Source organism: Moschus berezovskii, chromosome Y (assembly GCF_049115385.1).
Source record: "Moschus berezovskii isolate FMDL1 chromosome Y, NW_MosBer_1.0, whole genome shotgun sequence".
In the NCBI taxonomy this organism is placed as follows: Eukaryota; Metazoa; Chordata; class Mammalia; order Artiodactyla; family Moschidae; genus Moschus; species Moschus berezovskii.
Genome location: NC_142489.1, coordinates 3,036,860 through 3,055,591, shown reverse-complemented (window position 1 = coordinate 3,055,591; position 18,732 = coordinate 3,036,860). Strand labels below are relative to the sequence as shown.

Below are 18,732 nucleotides of genomic sequence, written 5' to 3'. Positions count from 1 at the left end.
AAGAGGGGGCCGAGTGGGGGTGGTCCAACCGTCCCCTGCTCGCTCTTCCCGCCCCCGCGACCGTCTCCGCGAGGCCCTGGAGGTGCCGTGCGCTCCCCGATGTCCCCTCCCGAGGCCTGCAGGGGGTGGAGAGGGATCTCCCAGGGCGGCCCCGGGGCGGCGAGTTCGCTGCCCCCTGGCTCCGGGGTGTCCGTGCGGCCCGTCGAGGCGGAGGGTGGGGGGCGGTGCGGGCAGCGGAGGGGCGGGGTGCAGGACGCCGCGGACGGACGGACGGACGGACGGACGGACGGACGGAGGGGCGCACCGGGTGGCGGGGCCCGGGGCGCGCGCGGGGGGCGGCGGGCCGGCGGGTCAGAGCCCCAGGGCCTCCGCGTGCTTGCGCGCCTTCAGCCTTAGGTCGGCGATACTGGAGTTTTTGCTGTTGCTCTTCGCCGCGGCGGCCACGACGGCGGCGGCCGAGGCCGACTCGGCCAGGGAGGCGATGGGCAGCCCGAAGGGCGGCGGCGGGAACATCAGGTAGGGCGCGTGCGCCGCCAGGTGCGGGTGGAGGTGCGGATGCGCGTGCGCCACGCCTTCCAGCTGCAGCTGCGCCTGGACCTGCGATGGGAGACCGCGCACAGTCAGAACTTGTGGGGCGCGCGGGCTCTCCCGCACCGAGGACCCCCCAAGCCAGGGGACCACCTCCCACTGCCCTCCGGACACCCGGTGTCCGGATGGGAGTCACTGCGTGTTCTGGGGGGGGGCGGTGCGCTTTCCTGCTCCGAGGACCCCTCCCCAGACCAGGGAACCACCCCTAACCAAGGGACCACCCACCAGGGGGCCACCACCCAACTGTCCTGTGGACACCCGGTGTCTGGATAAAGGTCATTGCCTGTTCTAAGGGGTGCTTTCCTGCCTCAAGGACGCCCCCCAGACAAGGGGACCACCCCTAACCAAGGGACCACCCACCAGGGGACCACCACCCGCTGTCCTCTGGATACCCGATGTCTGGATGGGGGTCACTGGCTGTTTTGGGGAGGGGGGCTTTCCCACCGCCCCAAGGACACCTCCTCACCAGAGGGACACCTCCCCACCAGCGGACCACCCTCCACCAGGGGACCACCACCCACTGTCCTCTGGACACCCGATGTCTGGATGGGGGTCATTAGCTGTTTTGGGGAGGAGGGCTTCCGCCCCAAGAACAGTTCCCCCATCTAGGGGACCACCACCCATTGTCCTGTGGACACCTGCTGTCTGGATGGAGGTCATTGCCTGTTCTAGGGAGTGCTTTCCTGCCCCGAGGAAATCCCCCCAGACCAGAGAACCACTGCCCAACCACTACCCACTGTCCCCTGGACACCTGATGTCCGGATGGAGGTTGTGGCGGGGGCGGGGGGGTGGGGATTTCCCAGCAGGAGGACCACCCCCCCAGACTAGGGGACCACCCCCCACCAGGGGACCACCACCCACTGTTCTCTGGACAGCTGATGTCTGGATGGGAGTCACGGGCTGTTTGGGGGAGGGGGGCTTTCCCACCCCTAAGGAGCTGGGGGATCTGCACAGATGCCCGGGGCCACTGCAGCATCGGGGTGTCTACAGCTGGGAGCCCCTCCTCACCTGACCGTCAGTTGACTGTTTGACGTGCCCCGCTACTCGGTACTCGGGGTCCTGCCTAGAGCTCAGGCCTCGCCCACCCCCACACACAGCCCCTTCCCACGGACCAGAGTCTGGGAATCTTCCAGAAGACTGTTTACTGTCTGAGCCACAGCATTTCATAAAAAATGCAGAGCAAAGTTCCAACTTAGATGGGCTCCCTGGTGGCTCAGATGGTAAAGGAGACCAGAGTTCGATCCCTGGGTCAGGAGGAGAAAATGACCATCCACTTCCAAAAAGAGCACAGCCAAGTCTTCGAGCTCCCAATGGTCTCATTTCAGAGGGCCCAACGCTGACCCCACGCCTGGGCAGCGGCCCCTGTAATAGCCAGGGGCCGTTACAGGCCTGGGGCAGGGGTGCTGGGGTGGGCGAGGGGCCCCGCCCTGGAGGTTGGGGGCGGGGTCCGAACGAGCAGGGTGCAGACCCCTCCCCAGGCCGCAGCCCCGGACTCCCTCTCTGCCTTCAGCCCCACGGGAGTTCCCAGCCGAAACCACGGTGCCACCCCTAAACGACCCTCCATGGCGAGACGGCCCCCCACGGTGTCACCGCTACACGACCCTCCACTGTGAGACGGCCCCCCACGCTGTCACGCCGAGACAACCCTGCAGGCCAGGTCAGACCCTCAGACCTCGCAGCCCTCGGCACCCACGGGCGGAGACAACCCCCAGGCGTGTCCTGCTTGCTCCACCGGAGCACCCCAACGCTCGCCCCGCAGCGTGCACGCTCCCACCCCCCACGCTGGGCCCCCGCCCACCCCCGACGCCCGCCCACCAGCGTGCACGCCCCCCGAACGCCCTCACACCCCCTCCCCTCGCATGCACGCCCCCCCCACACCCCGCAGCGTGCAGGCCCCCACCTTCCATGCTGGACCCCCGCACCCCCCCACTGATGCCCGCCCACCAGCGTGCACGCCCCCCGCCCCACGCTGTGGTTCCTACCCCCTGGCTGGGGTCCCCCCCCTCCGACGCCCGCCCACCAGCATGCAGGCCCCCGCCCCCACGCTGGGCCCCGTTCCCTCCCGCAGCAGCGGGGCGCCCTGTAGCCCAGCTCCCCCGCAGGTCCGGCCACGCGGCCGCCCACCCGAGGCTGCTCCAGACCAGGGGTGGTGGCGCGGCCCCTGGGGCACCTGGACCCCGAGGGCTTCTGTCCTCCGACGCCCCGGCTGCCCCCTCCTTGCACAGGAGTGCCTGCGCGGCTGGGAGCTGGGCCCGACTCCCCCCTCCGCGCCCCCCCAACTCTGAGGCGCGGGGGCAAGGATCACTGCCCGCTGCAGAGAGGCCGGGCTGGCTGCAGGAAAAGGTCCTCACGCACGAGTGGGAGACGCAACCCCGCTCCGTCCCCGAGAGAATGGGCGCTTGCTGGGTGGGTTGCATTTTTAATTTTCCCCTCTGACTTTCGTAAACAAATAAAAAATCGTGTGGCTTTCTGTCCCAGTCGGCCCTCAAACAGAACTCTCCGGAGTTTTATAGCGTGATCGGGTTTACAGGGCTTCCCTGGTGGCTCAGTGCTAAGGAATCCGCCTGCAATGCCGGAGACCCGGGTTCGATTCCTGGCGGGGGAAGATCCCCTGGAGGAGGGCATGGCAACCCATTCCAGTGTTCTTGCCTGGGAAACATCCCACGGGCCGAGGAGCCTGGCGTGCTGCAGTCCACAGGGCTGCAAAGAGTCGGACGGGACTGTGCAACTAGGCGCACAGCACAGAACAATGGGTTTCTAAATATTGCGCTTGTGAAAAACTGGCTCGCCTTTCTTCCCCCCCAGGGCGGGTTAGAGGAGGCGGCGGCTCCCCTGGTGGGGGGAAATGAAAATCAAAACCGAGCTACCTGTTGGAAAGGCATCCTCAGCGCGCCCATATTCACGTAGGGGGCCACCCTGCAGGCGTCCAGGTGGCTGGCCGTGCCCAGGATCACGCCTGCGAGCAAGCACAGAAGTGAGCCCTCCGCCGGGCGGCCTCCCCGCCGCCCCCGCCTCCGTCCCCGGCCCTGCCCCCTCCGCCCCCAGCGCCCCGCACCCACCTTTGTGCATCTGGTTTTCCTGCTTGCGGCATTTGGCTCTCCGGTTCTGGAACCAAACCTGGGGGCGGGGCGGACACACGTGCACCCCCTTCGTGAGCGCAGGCAAAGCCTGCTTCCCTGACGACGCCAGAGGCTGTGCAAGGCGCCTGGGGTTCCCGCCCCCGCCCCCTGCAAAAAGGCCCCCTCGAGGCCTCCCTCCCCTGCCCCTGTCTCCCCAGCCCCAGCGCAACTGGGCACCTGGAGCTGACAAGCGCCCTCGGCTAAGTGGGGATAGAGCCTTAGCATCCGTGAACCGAAAGCGAGCAGCTGGGCCCTCTCTGCTGTGTGCTCAGCCGCTCAGTCCTGTCTGACTCTGTGGCCCCGTGGACTGCAGCCCACCAGGCTCCTCTGTCCGTGGGATTCTCCAGGCAAGGATACTGGAGGGGGTTGCCATGCCCTCCTCCGGGGCATCTTTCCCACCCAGGCATCGAACCCAGGTCTCCTGCGTTGGCAGGTGGGTTCTTTACCATCTGAGCCACCAGGGAAGCCCAAGAGGATCCTCGGGTGGCCGTGGAGAACCTTCCATCGTTTTGCGCAGGGCAGCTCCCACTCCAGCCCATCAGGCCACTGGTCCAACCTGACCTTCCACCCCGACCTTCCACCTCCTGACCAGCCTCCTCCCTAATCAAGCTCTGGGGTCCAGGAATTTCCATGTCCTCCAAGGCAGCCCCCCCTCCTTGGAAGCCTGGAGGGTCCCAGCTACACACCCCAGAGTCCTGACCATTCTTGATTCCCAAAGACTGGTGCACACACACCCCCACACACAAAATGCAGACCCTGGACTTCAGGTACAGGAACTGGAACTGGAGGGGCTCAGAATCTCTGGAAAGGGTGTTGAGACCCACGCAAACGAGCATCGGAGGCCTGACGACAAGATCGGGGTGTGACGCCCCACGCCCCCCCCCAGCGCCCCATCCAGTCCTCCCCACACTCGCTGCCCCCCTTCCTCCAAACAGCCCCATGAAGATGGCATCCAGGGCTTCCCTTCCGTCTGGTCCTCAGCCCTTGACGTTTCCTTCCTGACTTTCTCCAAAACTCCCCCTCCAGCCTCTCACACCCCGTCCCCTCCGTGGTGCTCCAGGATCTCACAGGATAACTTGGGCCACGTCCCACCTCTGGGGGGAACTCGGGGACCCTGCGAGGCTCCAAGCCCAGGGCCTGGGGCCGGACCCTGCCCAGGAAACCTCAATCCCATGGAGGCTGCAATCAGCCTGGACTGCAGGACCCCTGAACTTTTTCCCTCGCAGCCTCTTTTAAGGGCCCGTTTTCCATCCAAGGCTGACCTCTAGGACCCGCCTGTCCTAACAGAACTGACTCCCCCACCCCACCAAGCGTGGGAAAGTTCACCCTGCCACGCTGCAGGGAGCCTGGCAAATTTGGATGCCCCGTTGCTCCAAAAAGAATTCTGCAAAACCGTGCCCCCTCTCAAGATGTGTGGAAATTCACAAATCCTGATTGCGTTTCCAAAGGCTGCACTCCACAAGTCCTTCCCTACCCGTGAACCGCCCCAATCGCCGCTGCCTTGCACTCAGCTTGGGACTGGACTGCTCTCGGTTTCCGACCCTTCCCGGACACCTCCGTCTCCTTGGGGTCCGGTACCCGGCCATCCTCAGCACAGGATGTGAAAATTCGGAGCCAGACGAGAAAATTCTGCACCACCACCCCCTCCCCCCGCCACCACCAAGCGCATTTTTTCCCCCGAAAACAGAATCCTATTTAACTCTTAGAAAGAAAACTCACTTTCCCTTCAGCACGGGGAAAGAAGAAAAAAATAAGATTACGGAGAATAAAAGTGATGAATTAGCCGCTGCGTTCGGCGGTAATAAATCAGTCTTGGGGTGATTCACGATCAATTCCAATTAGTCCTGAATATGCTAAGTAAAGCACACGACAGTGGTTTAGACAGTTATTTCTTCATTAAGGATCACTCGCTGATTTCTCTCACAAATGCTGTAATCTGATTTCCTTTTGATTTCCATTACAGACAGTGAATAATGACATTTAATTTAGCTCTGCGCCATAAACCCAAAGATATTTGTCGTAATTAAATTACCGCCCGCGCCTCACCGTGGTCTCATAACTTTCGATTATAACCCTGACAGCTGGGTGATATGAGTTTTCCAGTACAACACTAAAAATAAAAGGTTAATAAGGACCAGCTTCCAAAGGGTCTTCAATTTATTTACAGCAAATTTCCACTCTAAATTGAAACACTATCCTCTAACAACACAGGACAGCCTGTACCGAAAAGGATTACCCAACAGTTCAGACTCAGGATTAAAATATAATGCATTTTCGGCTCTTCCTTTTTGAGTCCACTTTCCTCCCCGCCCCCTTCCCTGGCTTCGGCACAGCAGGGTCCGAGTTTTAACTAATTGGTTTTTATGACCACTTTCTGCCTTCTCTTTATTACACGATGCTTTTCCCCGTGGCCAATTGGAAATTATTTCTTCTATTCCCATGTTTATTTTCATTATTATTTACAATCGTTAAATTGTAATCCAACTCTGGATCAATAGGCCTGTACCTCACTTTTCCCATTTTCCCAGCTCCTACCCGCCCCCAACCTTTTTTTTTTTTTCTTTTTTTTTTTAGGGCTTTTCTCAAGATGTGGAGCCACCCAAGAAGCAATTTTCTGCCAACTCGGTCTCTCCTGCGAAGGTGCTATTCAGTAATAGACTACTGAAAGAAATAGTGTGGAATTAAATTACAAGTAATTTATTTTTATAGAAACAGTACATCAAGGCCTGGGAGATATTACAGATCCCGGGCAGAGAGGCTGTGAAATGACATAAAAGTTGATGTCCCCTTCAGCAAAAGTTTAATCTTTTCATTAATTTATATAGGGCAGCCCCATCCATCTTGACGGAGAAAGGTGGCCAGGAGTCCCCCCCGCCTCACCGCCGCGCGCCCCTCCGCGCCTCGGCCGCAGACGCCGGGACGAATGGGCTCGGGGACGCGGTCCCCAGAGCCAGCCGGCCCGCGGTCCCGGGCAGGCGGGCAGCATCCCCGCGTCAGGCCACGGAGGATCCTGGACACGCTGGGGGGACTGCGGCATCCGCGCCTAAGAAATCCCGGTTAGCGCGGGCGGCAGGGAGGCAAAGGGAAGGAGGCAGAATGCAAACACCTTCCCCCGCTGCTCCCCAAATGAAAGCCTTTGTAAAAACGCTTTCCGTGTTCTCGTTTCGTGCGTACAATCTCAGCCCTGTCGTGCTCAAGCACGTTGATCCTGCAGCTACAAGACAGCCGTTCTTTCAAAGCCCCGGCTGCACGGCGGTCCCCTCCCCCCCGTGGGCTGCATGAATTCCATTTATTTAAATAACCAGTCCCCGGAGCCCAGAGACCGCGACCCTCTTTTCCTTCTCTCGGGCTCTGCTGTCCTGCCCGGAACCGTCAACGCGGACGGAAAAGCCCAGCACGACTCGCAAGACGCAGCGTCGGCAGCGCCCGCAGAGGGGGGCCCGTCTGCGAGGGGGTCTCTACCACACACACCCCCATCAATAAACTCGTCCGCTTCCCTTCCACGTTTACACCAACCACGAGGTTCAACTGAAAATAATAAAAACGGGAGCGCCCCCTCCCTCGCGCACGTGCGGGCGCACCCCACCCCACCCGCCCGCAGCAGCCGGTGGCTCGCCAGATGGGGACACGGCCAGCTCCATGCGCCCGCGTCGCCGCCCCTGCGCGTCCCCTCCCCGGCCCCCGCCCGGCGCCGCGGCTAATCCGGCCCCGCGCGGGCAGGAGCCTCAGTCACCGAGACGCGGACGGAGGGCGCGCCTGCCAGGCAGGGCGCGCGCGAGACCCCGGGGATGTCCCCGAACGCCCACCCCAGCCCCGGGGTTCCGCGCGCTCCTGGAAAGCGCCCCCAAGGCCGAGGGGGGCGCGCCCCGGGGGCCGCGGGCCTCACCTGCACGCGCGCCTCCGACAGCCCGAGGCGCTGGCTGAGCTCCTCGCGCATGAAGGCGTCGGGGTAGTGCGTCTCGTCGAAGAGCCGCTCCAGCTCGTTGAGCTGCTCCAGCGTGAAGTTGGTGCGGCTGCGCCGCTGCTTCAGCTTGGTCTGCCCGTCCTCGTCCTCCGACTTCACGTCGTCGCGCTTGTCCTTGCACTCGTACAAACCTACGGGCAGGCCGAGGGCACAGCGCTGAGCTCCCCCACCACGCGCCCCGGCCCGAGTTCCCCGGGGCCCCCGGGGGCCGCGCAAAGCCCCTCCGCCGGCCCCCACCTCCCCCGGGCCGGCCCGCCGGTCCTGCGTGCTGGCAACACCGGCCCCGCGCAGTGCGAACAGGCCGCGCGCCGGGAAGCTTGGCTCGACGTGGCCCAACGCTGGGTGCGCCCACGGGGCGCGGGGCCTCGGCGGACCGCGCGCCCTGACGCAAAGCTGCGTGGACCCGATAAAGCACACCCCGCAAGCAGGACGCGCTCTTTTGTAAGGACTCCGAACCCGGGCCGGCTGGTGTATCTTGGCCTAATCTCCGAATAGTTTCCTCAATTATCCACTTCGCCTCTGTTGACACACTGACAGAACCTAACACACACACCCTCCTCTTTTATTTTTTTTTTTTCTGGAAAGGGAATCGGGTGTTAAGTATTATTACATCAAACACGCATAAGCAGAGTCGCCCAAGTATGGGGGTCCCTGGTGGGAGCTCCCACGAAGAGCTCAGGGAGAGGCCAGGCCTGGCAAGGGGGCCAGGCCAAGGAGAAACCCTGTCCCCCAATCAACCCCAGCAGGACAGGGGCGGCTCCAGCCAAGCCAGAGCCTCCGATCGGCGGACCTCATCTCCCTCTGATCAAGAAAGCAAAGAAGAAAACTGTTAGTCGCTCAGTCGTGTCTGACTTTGTGAGCCTATGGACTGTGGCCCGCCAGGCTCCTCTGTCCATGGGATTCTGCAGGCAAGAATGCTGGAGTGGGTTGCCATGCCCTCCCCCAGGGGCTCTTCCCCACCCAGGGATCAAATCCGGGTCTCTGGCACTGCAGGTGCATTCTTGACTGTCTGAGCCACCAGGGAAGCGCCCCCCCCCCCCCGCAAGAGAGCAAAGCCATATTTTAAGGCACATGGGTAGGCGTCTAGGGGTGCCCCCAAGAGCACAGTTTCCTGACTTCCTGTTTTGCCCCTCCGTCTCTTGGATATATTGTCACGCCCCAACAGGACTCCAGGAGTGCAAACTCTCTCCGGTCCAAAAATTACAGAAGCATCTGTATTTGCTGGGGGAGGGGGCAGTAAGGTCAGGATCAAACAGATTCTAACACAGACACCTCTGCTTCCCACCTCCAGGAAATGCAGGCCCACACCAAAGTCAGGGATTGAAAATAAAAGTTGGCTCCCCAGTCGCAGAGATGGTGGAAGCCAAAAGACCCTGATGCTGGGAAAGATTGAAGGCAGGAGGAGAAGGGGACGACAGAGAAGGGGATGGTTGGATGGCATCACCGACTCGATGGACACGAGTTTGAGCAAACTCGGGGAGATGGTGATGGACGGGGAGGCCTGGCGTGCTGCAGTCCATGGGGTCCCAACGAGTGAACAACAACATTTTAGCAGCCCTTGTGGTTTTTTTGTCGGATCATAGGGGCTATGGGGGTGCAGGCAGAAAGGTCTCCCAACACCCTCACTAGATGTCCCCTCTGGGTCAAGGAGAAGACAGTGGCTTTCCCTAAACTCTCTCCAAAGTGTCTGGGCTTCCACGACTTCTGAAAAGAGTCCGGAAGCACTGCAGAAGCCCTCAGCCATGAGCCCAAAAACTTGCAAAGGGGGAAAGAGTCAAATTCTCGGTGAGGCTAGGGGAAAATCAGTGAAAACAGCCTGTCCCCCAGCAGGGGTTCCTAAGATGCTCACTAACCCTGAAGTCCTGAAACATCTCTCCTCAAGGCTCCTGGGCACTGGGCACCCAATGCCCTCTCACCTCCTGAGACGAATGCCTTTCCAAGGATGCCCTACTTCTCCGCCACAGGGAAAAATATCCTTTCCCAGAGGTAGTCCCGTCTTGACTTCGTAGTACAGGTGTCTTAAGCCTGAACCCCAGAGACTTGACCCCAGAATGAGAAGCTGGCCTTGAAAGTTCTGCAGAACCCAGGGCAGGCTCTGCAGAAACCACAGGCTCGGCAGTTACACGCGATCCGGGCGCTCAACACCTCCGAGTCTCTCCAGACCCCAGCTTCTCCCGCCTCTCCATTCTGCCAATTTGACCAGGGCGGCTCAGCCCTTCTGGAGGGCCAGGGGGTGGTCTGCAGAGCCAGACAAGCAAGGAGCAACTGCGATTTTGCTTGCTTCTACTTTTTACAGCCCTGTCTTTCTCTTCCTGTCTATTTAAAATAGAAAACAAAAAGGCCTCCATTGTGCTCTGCCCGCTTTCCAGGTGCCAACTGCCAGGGTTCTGCTGTCCTGACTGTCCAGGGGTGAGCCGAGGCAGGCAGAGGGGGAACTCAGCCTTTAAGGAGGATGGGGGAAGCCGTGAAGGGGCCCGGGAGGTCAGTCGCCAGGCGCTGTAAATTAAAAGTAGGCCCTGACCGGGGCTCAGGCCGGCAGACAGCCGCGTCTCCATCAAAGCACACCCTCTTTGTAGGAATTACAGGGCCAGGTGCGCGAGGCCTCGCCAAGGGGTGAGCCCCCAGAGGTAAGACGATCCGAACCCAGTCTGCGCTGGACTCTGACGGGGTCGGGGTCTTATCCGGACTAAGCCTTCGCGAGCCTTCTGCCTCCGCTAAGGTCAAGGTTTCCAAAGGCAGTCAGGGCCAGCCTCGAAGCCCCGCGTGCAGGGACTCCCCCAGAGAAGTGTGGGACCCACGGACTTCCAGGGGTCGCCAGTGCCGACCCCTCTCGACACTGCAAGAGGCAGACACGGGGACCCACGCCCCATATGGCAAGCTTCTGTTTCTCCTCGCTTTGTCATGAGAAATATAGACCTTCGGACGCTTTCAAACGCTCCCCGCTGAGAAATCCAGCCACTTTTATTCCTCTGATTTATAGCTGCCGGCTGCCCTGTGTACATGGAAATCCGCCCCCGGTGGGGACCATCTCGGCCCCGCTGAGAAAACCCTTGTAAACAAGCCTGCCCTCGCGGCTGCCTCTGCAGTCAACGACAGCGCCGAAACGCCTCGTAGATGTCAGGAAAAGCCGCAGGATGGGGGTCCTGCCGGAGGGCCCGCTGCGCCCTGCCGACCGGGGTCTGGGCCTCCACGTGCGCGCGCGCGCGAGAGAGAGAGGTTCCCGAGCCTCCCCGGGCCCTTCTGCCCCGCGCAAACCCTGACCACCTGCGGGCACAGGGCTGGTTTTAATTTCACGGGCCCCGCGGCAGCCAACATCAAGGGAAACTTCTCCCCAAGAGGGCCCGGGGCTGAGAGGCGAGGGAGGGGCCGACGCCTGCCAGCCGGCGCTGCCCCCGACGCGGCCCGTTTCTAGCGGGGGAAGCGGGCAGGCGAAGGGCGCCCAGAGAGAGCTCCGGGGCTCGTCCCGGGGCACACAGACAGCCCGGCGGGCACACGAGCGCGCCGCCGCCAGCCTTACCCTCGACCGGCCCTGACAAGCCCACACACCCGGATCGCTCTCCATCCGGGGAAAGGGCCCGCCGCTGGCACCCAGTGCCAACGCCCCCCGGGGAAGCGGTGCGCGCAGGCCCCGCGCCGCTGCCCGCCCTCGGATCCAGTGCCTCCATCCGCCCCTGCCTCCTCGCTTCTCCGGCCGCTTTCTTTCTTAGGAAAAGCCTGGCGACGGGTGGCGGCCGGGACCCTTCTGCGTCCGAGCCGGGGCTGTCACGTTCAGCTTTTTGGGGGGGAGTGAAACGAAGAGCCCACCTCGGCGCCCCCCTCCCCGGGGCCTCCGCGCAGCGCAGAGCGAGACGCCGGGCGGCCGGGCTCGGTGGCCACGGGAAGCGCCGTGCCCGGGAGGGGCCCGGAGCCTGCGCCCGGCCCGGCTTACCTTCCGCCGCCCTCCCCGAACCGAACTCTTTCAGTTTGTCCTTGTCGGCGTCCACGTGGTCTTTAAAGAGATGCACCGGGCAGTGGCCGCCGGCCTCCGTTATGTCGTGGAGGGTGGACTCCGAGACCCCCAGCTCCCGCGAACGCGCCAGTCCGCTCTCCAAAACTTCCCTGTACGTGATGGACTCTTTCTTGCCGCCGCCGCCGCCGCCGCCGCCGCCGCCGCCGCCGCCGTCTTTGCTTTTCTGGTCAAAAGATTTGGATACAAAAGCCGTGAGTTCTTCCATGGCTGCCTGGGGGTGTGGGGGTGGGAACGGGGAGGGGGGCCGCGGGGGTCCGCGGGGCTGGCGAGGAGCCGGGCTGTGGTCCGCACGCCTCCCGCGCGCGGAGAGGACCGTCCGTGTGAAGGCAGGTCCCTCCTGCTGTTATTTATGCCTTTCAATTTGAGATCTCACTATTTATACGCGGCTACCTCTGCGCCCAACCCCCAACGCTCTCTGTCTGCAGCAATTACACCTCGCGGCTCGGCGGCGGGCGCACGCGGAGGCGCTGTCTCTCCCCCACCTCCAGTCCGGCAATTGGTTTTCTTTTGATTTCATCACTGTTTGGCGTCTGTGGCACCTTGGTGTGGAGCGGTAAAGATCAAGTTTTTGAAGGGAGAGAGAGAGACGTATATGGAGCGCGCGCGCGCGCGCGCAGGGGCGCAAAGAGCCAGCGCCGCGGACAGGTATCCGCGTTCTCTCAATGGCCGGCGGAAAGGAAACTCGAGGAGGAGTTTGGGGACGCTGAGGACGTCCTCGGCGGCCCGGCACCGGGAGGAGTGCCGCAGCCTCGCGCCTCGAATCTGTTCCCCGCGGGATGCGGCGTCCGGGCGTGGCCGCGCCGAGACGCCACCGAGGGGACCCCGGGGCGGCGGCGCTGATGCGCCATCCAACCGGGGAGAATTGACTCCCAACTTGGCGATGCGGTGGGGCACGGCGTGGCTGGACCCGCCGGAGCGCCCCCCGGAGAGGGTGTGTGCGCGCGCGCGCGCGCGGCCCGATCGGGGGAACAGTTGGAGAACCCCGAAAGAACGAGAAAGGGCGAACGTGGTTGCCCGAGTCTGCGCGGCGGCGGCGGCGGCGGCGGCGGCTGGGCAGAGCGGCTTGGAGACCTCGGAGGGGCCGGAGACACGGACCCTGCGGCCCTCGGCTGCCTGGGGCGCGCGAGTCCAGACGGGGAGAAGCCCGTGGCTCCCTCGCTGGGAGAACCGGTTCGTACACAGCGGTCCTTGGGGGCGCCGGACCGACGCAGCCTTCTTGTTGAAGCCGTGCTGTCAGCCTGGTGTCTGAGAGATTTATTGGGGGCGGAGTGGGGGGAGACATCTGTGTATTTTTTTTTTTCCCCCTTGTGCCTTGGTTCTCCTGACCAGACCCTACCTCTCTGGGAACGCTATAACATGCTTTAAAAGGATCCACTTTTTCTCAACTGCAATCCGAAATGCACTTGGCAACCCCGGCAGCGACTCAAGCTATCCACTCTGAAAAATGCAAAATTCCGTCTGCAAATAAAGTGACTTTTCTGCCCCCTACCCGCTTTTTTTTTTTTTTTTGCTTTCTGTCATCTCTCCTCGCGGCCCCTTCCACCTGCCCTTCCTGTCCGCCACGGAGTTGGGACGAGGGGTTACGGGGGCTGGGGGAGTGTTACGGGTTTTGGAGGAGTTCGTTTTGCAATTTTTCTGGAGTCAGTTCCTCATCGTGCGAAGCGCCGGTGAGCCAGAACCCAGGATCCGGGGCGCCCTGGCGTCCAGCGTTTCCTTCGGTGGGAAAGAAAGTGAAGCCCCAGGGCCAAGGTCGGGTTCGCACCGGGAGTACCTCGATCTGGGGGGTGGGCCCCCAGGAAGGCCGGGAAGAGAGGGACGGGATGCAGACGCAGCGGAGCTTCCTTCTGTCCTTCCTCCGGCGCTTCCGAGGCCCTTGCTCCCCGCCGCCCTCCCTCACCCCTTAGTCTCGCCCCGGGTTTCTGTCCGGTCCTCTGCGCCCGCGGTCCACCCTGCAGGATCGCGGCGCCCGGCGCTCCTGCGCGCGGCCCGGGGTCGGTCGGCCCCCCGTGCGGTGGACGGAGCTGGGGGATGGGGAGGACTTGGGGAGTCGGGGCGGGAGGAGGGCCCGTGGCCTGCTCCCCCGCGGACTTCAAAGGCGGAAAGGCAAAGAGGCGCTCGCAACTTGACAAACAGGGCTTTGTCACCGCCGCTGCTCTCATCAAAGCGGAGGCGCGCGCCTATCACACACAAGTACAAATAGCCCGTCATGTATTAAACATGCAGCCGCCTCGCGGGTCTGCGCCGGGCTGCGGGAGACGCCGAGGGCCGCGGCCGGAGCTGGAGGGGGCGCGCGGGGTGCGGGTGCGGGGCGGCCCCAGGAGCCCCCAGCCCTGGCCACAGGCGCGTGCGCCCCAGGTCTGGCCCCGCGGTCACTCGGTCCACTGCGCGCATCTTCCGGGTCCACCCGGTCAGGGGGCCCGGCCAGCCCACCGGGGAACGCGGCAGTTTGCAAGAAACAGTGAACTGACAGGAGCGGAAGCGGGGTACAGGCGGCCGGGTCCCTAAGCTTGACCACTTCCTGGAGGCCTCAGAGGGAGGGTAGCTCTTCCAGGCCTCAGGTGACCAGGCCGGTTCGCCAGGGACAGCCGGCCTGCAGCCTGCGCCCCTCCTCCCTGACCCTCCCGGCCAAGCCGGGGACCCAGCCTCCCCTGGGGGGCACACAGTAGCTGGGTCTTTCAGGGCCTGAGTTTCACTAGCAGGGAACAGGGGGTGAGAAGTCCCAGGCCCCCAAGCAGGACCGCCCCCATCCCTGGGACTTTGAACCCCACCCAAGAGGGAACACGCTGGGAGTTAGGGTCCGGCGGCTCCCAGGGTTCTCCTCCAGCTGGTGACCCTGGGTATCCAAAACCTCGAGCCCAAGAGAGAATTAAAGTCACCCTCTTCCCAATTTTGATTCCCAGTTGACACCTGGTTCCGAAATAACCCGTCCCGGGAGGAAGGAAGCCATCCAACCGGCTTCTTCCGTCAGTCCGTCCGAGGCCGTGCCTGTGATAAGATTTCCCAAAATCAGTTTCTCTTGATGAGCAAACCCTCTCACTTTCTGGCAGTGAGGAGCCAGATGTCCCCTGAACCCCCTCCCCGTCTGTCCCTAGCCAGGGGCACGCGCATGCACACACACACACACACACACACACACACACGTGTACACACACACACACACACACACAGCTCCTTAACCTTGTCACCTTTCAACCAGAGGCGGCCAAACCCACCCTCAGAGTTATTTTTCATATTTCAGCCTGGGCAAGGACTTTTTCAAACACATTTTTTTGCTAATTCAAGTCGGTGCCCAAGGCCGCAGGGTGGGCATGGTTTATGAAATGTTACATTTACATTTCCGCCGGGGCAAGGTTGGGGGGCGGAGGGGGGGCGGTTTGCGCAGAGCTCAGACCCTCCCGGCATAAGGGGCTCTTGTTTCCAGTTTCTGCAGGCTCTCCACCAACCCCCCCCCACCTTCCCCCAGAGAAGAAGGGGCCCAAAAAGAGACCTTTTTAAAACTCTCAACTTGTCTTGGGAAGTTGTGGATGCTTTCAAGTGTCCAGTGCATTCTGCCAGCTTTGAAAGAGGCTTCAGAAAAGTTTGTGGATAGAAACGAAAGCATAGCTGCTTTCTTAAAAAAAAAGAAAAGAAAAAGACGCCGTGGGATGGGCTGGGTTGGGGAGCGAGAGACTGAGGATCTGGTTTCTGGGAGAAGACGGAAGTTCCAACGTGGATTTCACCAGAAGCTGGGAACACACCCCGGGACTCTCCTGGGTTGTGGATCCGAGGCCCGCTGCTCAGAAACCCCCCCTCCCGTGAACACAGAGTGCCAACACGGGTCCCAGGGTCCGACCGCTGCCCTCGGTCCACCTGGGAAGAGACACAGATGCAACGAATGAAATAATAATGCCAGGGGTACCTTGTGCTGCGGAGGAGGGCAGGGTCTCTGACTAAAGGCGGGAGGATCGGGGTCTTTCTGCAGCTTGGAGACGTCCCCAGGTCTGTGTTGGTCCAGGCGTGCCCACAGACCCAGGCCCCTGCTTGGTAGACGGGGGAAGGGAACATCCCAAGAAGGGTTCACAGCCAGCCTGCCGGGAGGTCCCCCCACCCCACAGTTGGCAGGAGCGAGCCTGGGGGCCCTGGCTGGGAGGGACCCTCCTCGCCCCCAACCTGAACCGTTATACGTGGGCCCTGTCCCTCCAGGTCAGATTTCCTGGATTTCTGAGGACCCCCGCCCAACGCAGGCCGAGACCACACTGGCGTGGGGCGGAGCTGGAATGCTGTGCCCCTCACTCACCCCCAGTTACCCCAGTTAGCCAGCCCGCCCAGGCTTCCTCTCCGAGCCCAGGCTGAGCTAGAAGGCTCAGACACCCTGGTCCCCAGGGGCAGAAACTGCTAGATTCAGCCTCCCGCGTGCGTCCTGGAGCCCTTGGAGCAGGGTGGGCAAGGTGTGGGCGGGGGTGGGGCACGGGGCGGGGGGTTTCCGCCCCTCTCTGTGCTCCCATCACCCGCAGAAAAGAAATGACCCCCGGACTGCTCAGCTGCGCTTCCGTACCTTCATCTGAACTTCAATGTGAATGTTCGTCCAGGCTCCTCCACCCAGCCCCGAGCCTCCAGGATATCTGGGGAAAGAGCCCGTGGACACAGCTGACCACCCCCCAACACCCCCACAGCCACTGTGGTCCAAGGGACCCAGGGGCAGACTGCGGACAGCAGGAGCTGGACACTGGCCACGTCCGATCTTGGGAAATAATCTGACTTTCCCGATGTGAATTAGGTAGATCTTAATGAACTACAGCTGCCGGTTTCCCTGTGTTTGCGAGGCCAGCGGGGCGGGGGAAGGTGATGAATATTCAGACGTTTCATATTTGGTCTATCTGAGGCTTCCAGGGCAGGGCTCCGAGTGTTCACGTTCAGCCCAAGGACACGAAGCTCCTGTGACCCAAACCGATTGACATGAAATGAAATATCATGCCGTGAGCTTCTTAAGAGCAGAGGAGAAGAAGACGCCGTCTGGGGGGGCGGGAGGAGGCCTCCACGCGCCCCCCCCCGAGGGTCGGTGGGAGTCACCCACTCACTTCGGTCTCCCCAGAGCCCAGCAACTTTCAGACCCACCGGCCACCCCAGGGGTCATCTTCGCTGCCCACGAAACACAGGCATTTTCAAGGAACGCCCCTTCTGTCTGGCCCACTGTCTCAGCCCCTAATTCAAAAGACAATTTCTATCAAAAATAATAACAGGGTGGAGGGGTTGATGGTTTTTACCCAAGTGTGAGGTTTTTTTTTTTCCTTTTTTTAACAACAATCAGCCCTTACCCACATATTAACTATTTATAAGTATCGATCAGAGAGGCTTGATTTTACAGAGGTCTTCACACTTTTCTTAGCTGGATCTCCTTCCTCCCCCCGCCCCCGACCCCTTTCAAATTTAGAAACCTGCTTTTGTATTCTCCAGTAGGCTGTTTATTGATTGACGCAAACATCCGTGTTTCAAACGGGAGGCTAATAGATTTTCATTACAACGGAGCTCTGTTAATCCAGCTCCTGAATGGATAAGATTGATCCTGTCGACAAATTCGACATCTATAATATTAATAAAGGGCAAGAGGGAGCAGGGTGGGTTTCCGGCTCCTATTTGGAGTGTGGGCTGCCTCTGAGCTGCCAAAGACACACACACCCCCCAAAATATACATATACACATATATTTTTTCCATCTCACGTTTGCTATAAATCCCACCTTGGGGCCAGGACATGTTTTAAAATAACCCTCTGTGCAAAAAAAAAAAAAAAAAAAAGAGGCAATTTTAACAACATATTTTGTAGGAGGAAATGCTGTTTGCTTTTCAGTGGAATTCTCTCTTTTCCTCGCCGTGTGCTTTGCAAACATATGGTGGACATTAAAACTCTTTCCTTTCAGATTTAATCACAGGCCCGGTCCTCTACGTTTTATTGAAGAAAAACATTATTTTTTTCGGGGAGCAAAGCAGAGTACTGGGGAGGGCGTCTAAAGAGGGCCTTTTTTTTTTTCCTTCCAGGAGACCACCGCTAAACAAACAATGAGCGGCTGTCCAACGGCGATGAATACATTAGGCGACCCCAGGCAGGCGTTTCTGCGGTAATTAATGTTGCAAGAAGCCACCTCCGGGCGGGGTGGTGGATTTCGGTTCTCGCTCGCAATTGTGACCCAGGGCCTCGGCGAGGGCCACGCAAGCCCCTGCCTCCTTCCTGCCGGCGCGCCCTCACCCGGGCTGGCTTCTCCGGCCTTACGCACGGGTCGCCGAGGGCTTTGCAAACGTCTCGCTCCAAACACCGGCTCAGAAAACTCCGGTCTTTTCTCTCCATCCTCAAAATGCAGAAGGACCCCCGTCCCACGCCCACCGCCTGCGAGAACTCGGCTTCGGCCGAAGGCTGGAAGGAAAAAAAAAAGAGCCTCGCAACCGCCGGGCGAGGCGGGGATGGCCGGTCCAGCCCTTCCAGGGGCGCAGGCAGAGCGCGCAGCGGGCTATGTCCCCGCGGGCCCGGCTCCGCGGCCGGCGGCGTCCCCAAGGTGCCCGCGAACGTGACGCAGCGATCGGTACCGTCAGCGCCGGCAGAAAAGGCCTTAGAGGGCTCCCCGGACTTCCAGACCACCTCCACAAAGTTTGCAAAGGGGATCAGCAAAGTGCGATTCACACCCGCCCAGGAGAAAAGCCCTGGGTGGTCCTGCTGCGGCCCAAACGCAGGGCTGCCTCGTGCCCTCCCAGCGGCCAGCGGCTCACAGATGGTCCTGTCTCTAGAAAAATGATCCAGCTCATCCTGGTGGCTCAGACGGTGAAGAATCCGCCTGCAGTGCTGGAGACCTGGGTTCGATCCCTGGGTCGGAAAGACCCCCTGGAGGAGGGCATGGCAACCCACTCCAGTCTTCTTGCCTGGAGAATCCCACGCACAGAGGAGCCTGGAGGGCTGCAGTCCATGGGCTCACAAAGAGGAGCAGAGGACTGAGCGGCTAAGCACCCTCTAGGAGGCAGGCACTAATTAAGCGGCCCATTTGTGCAGAAGCAACAACCTACCTGTCCTCTGCCTCCTGAACCCACC

General features: G+C 61.3%; 1 protein-coding gene across 1 annotated transcript; it reads right to left on the bottom strand.

Moving 5' to 3' along the window:
• Positions 1 to 351: 351 nt before the first annotated feature.
• Positions 352 to 11,885, bottom strand: LOC148772993 (short stature homeobox protein-like). Its single transcript, XM_088834462.1, has 5 exons — positions 11,600 to 11,885; positions 7,594 to 7,802; positions 3,648 to 3,705; positions 3,456 to 3,544; positions 352 to 597 (listed from the first exon to the last, which is right to left on the bottom strand). The coding sequence occupies exons 1-5, from the start codon at positions 11,883 to 11,885 to the stop codon at positions 352 to 354; spliced, it is 888 nt and encodes a 295-aa protein (XP_088690588.1).
• Positions 11,886 to 18,732: the final 6,847 nt, after the last annotated feature.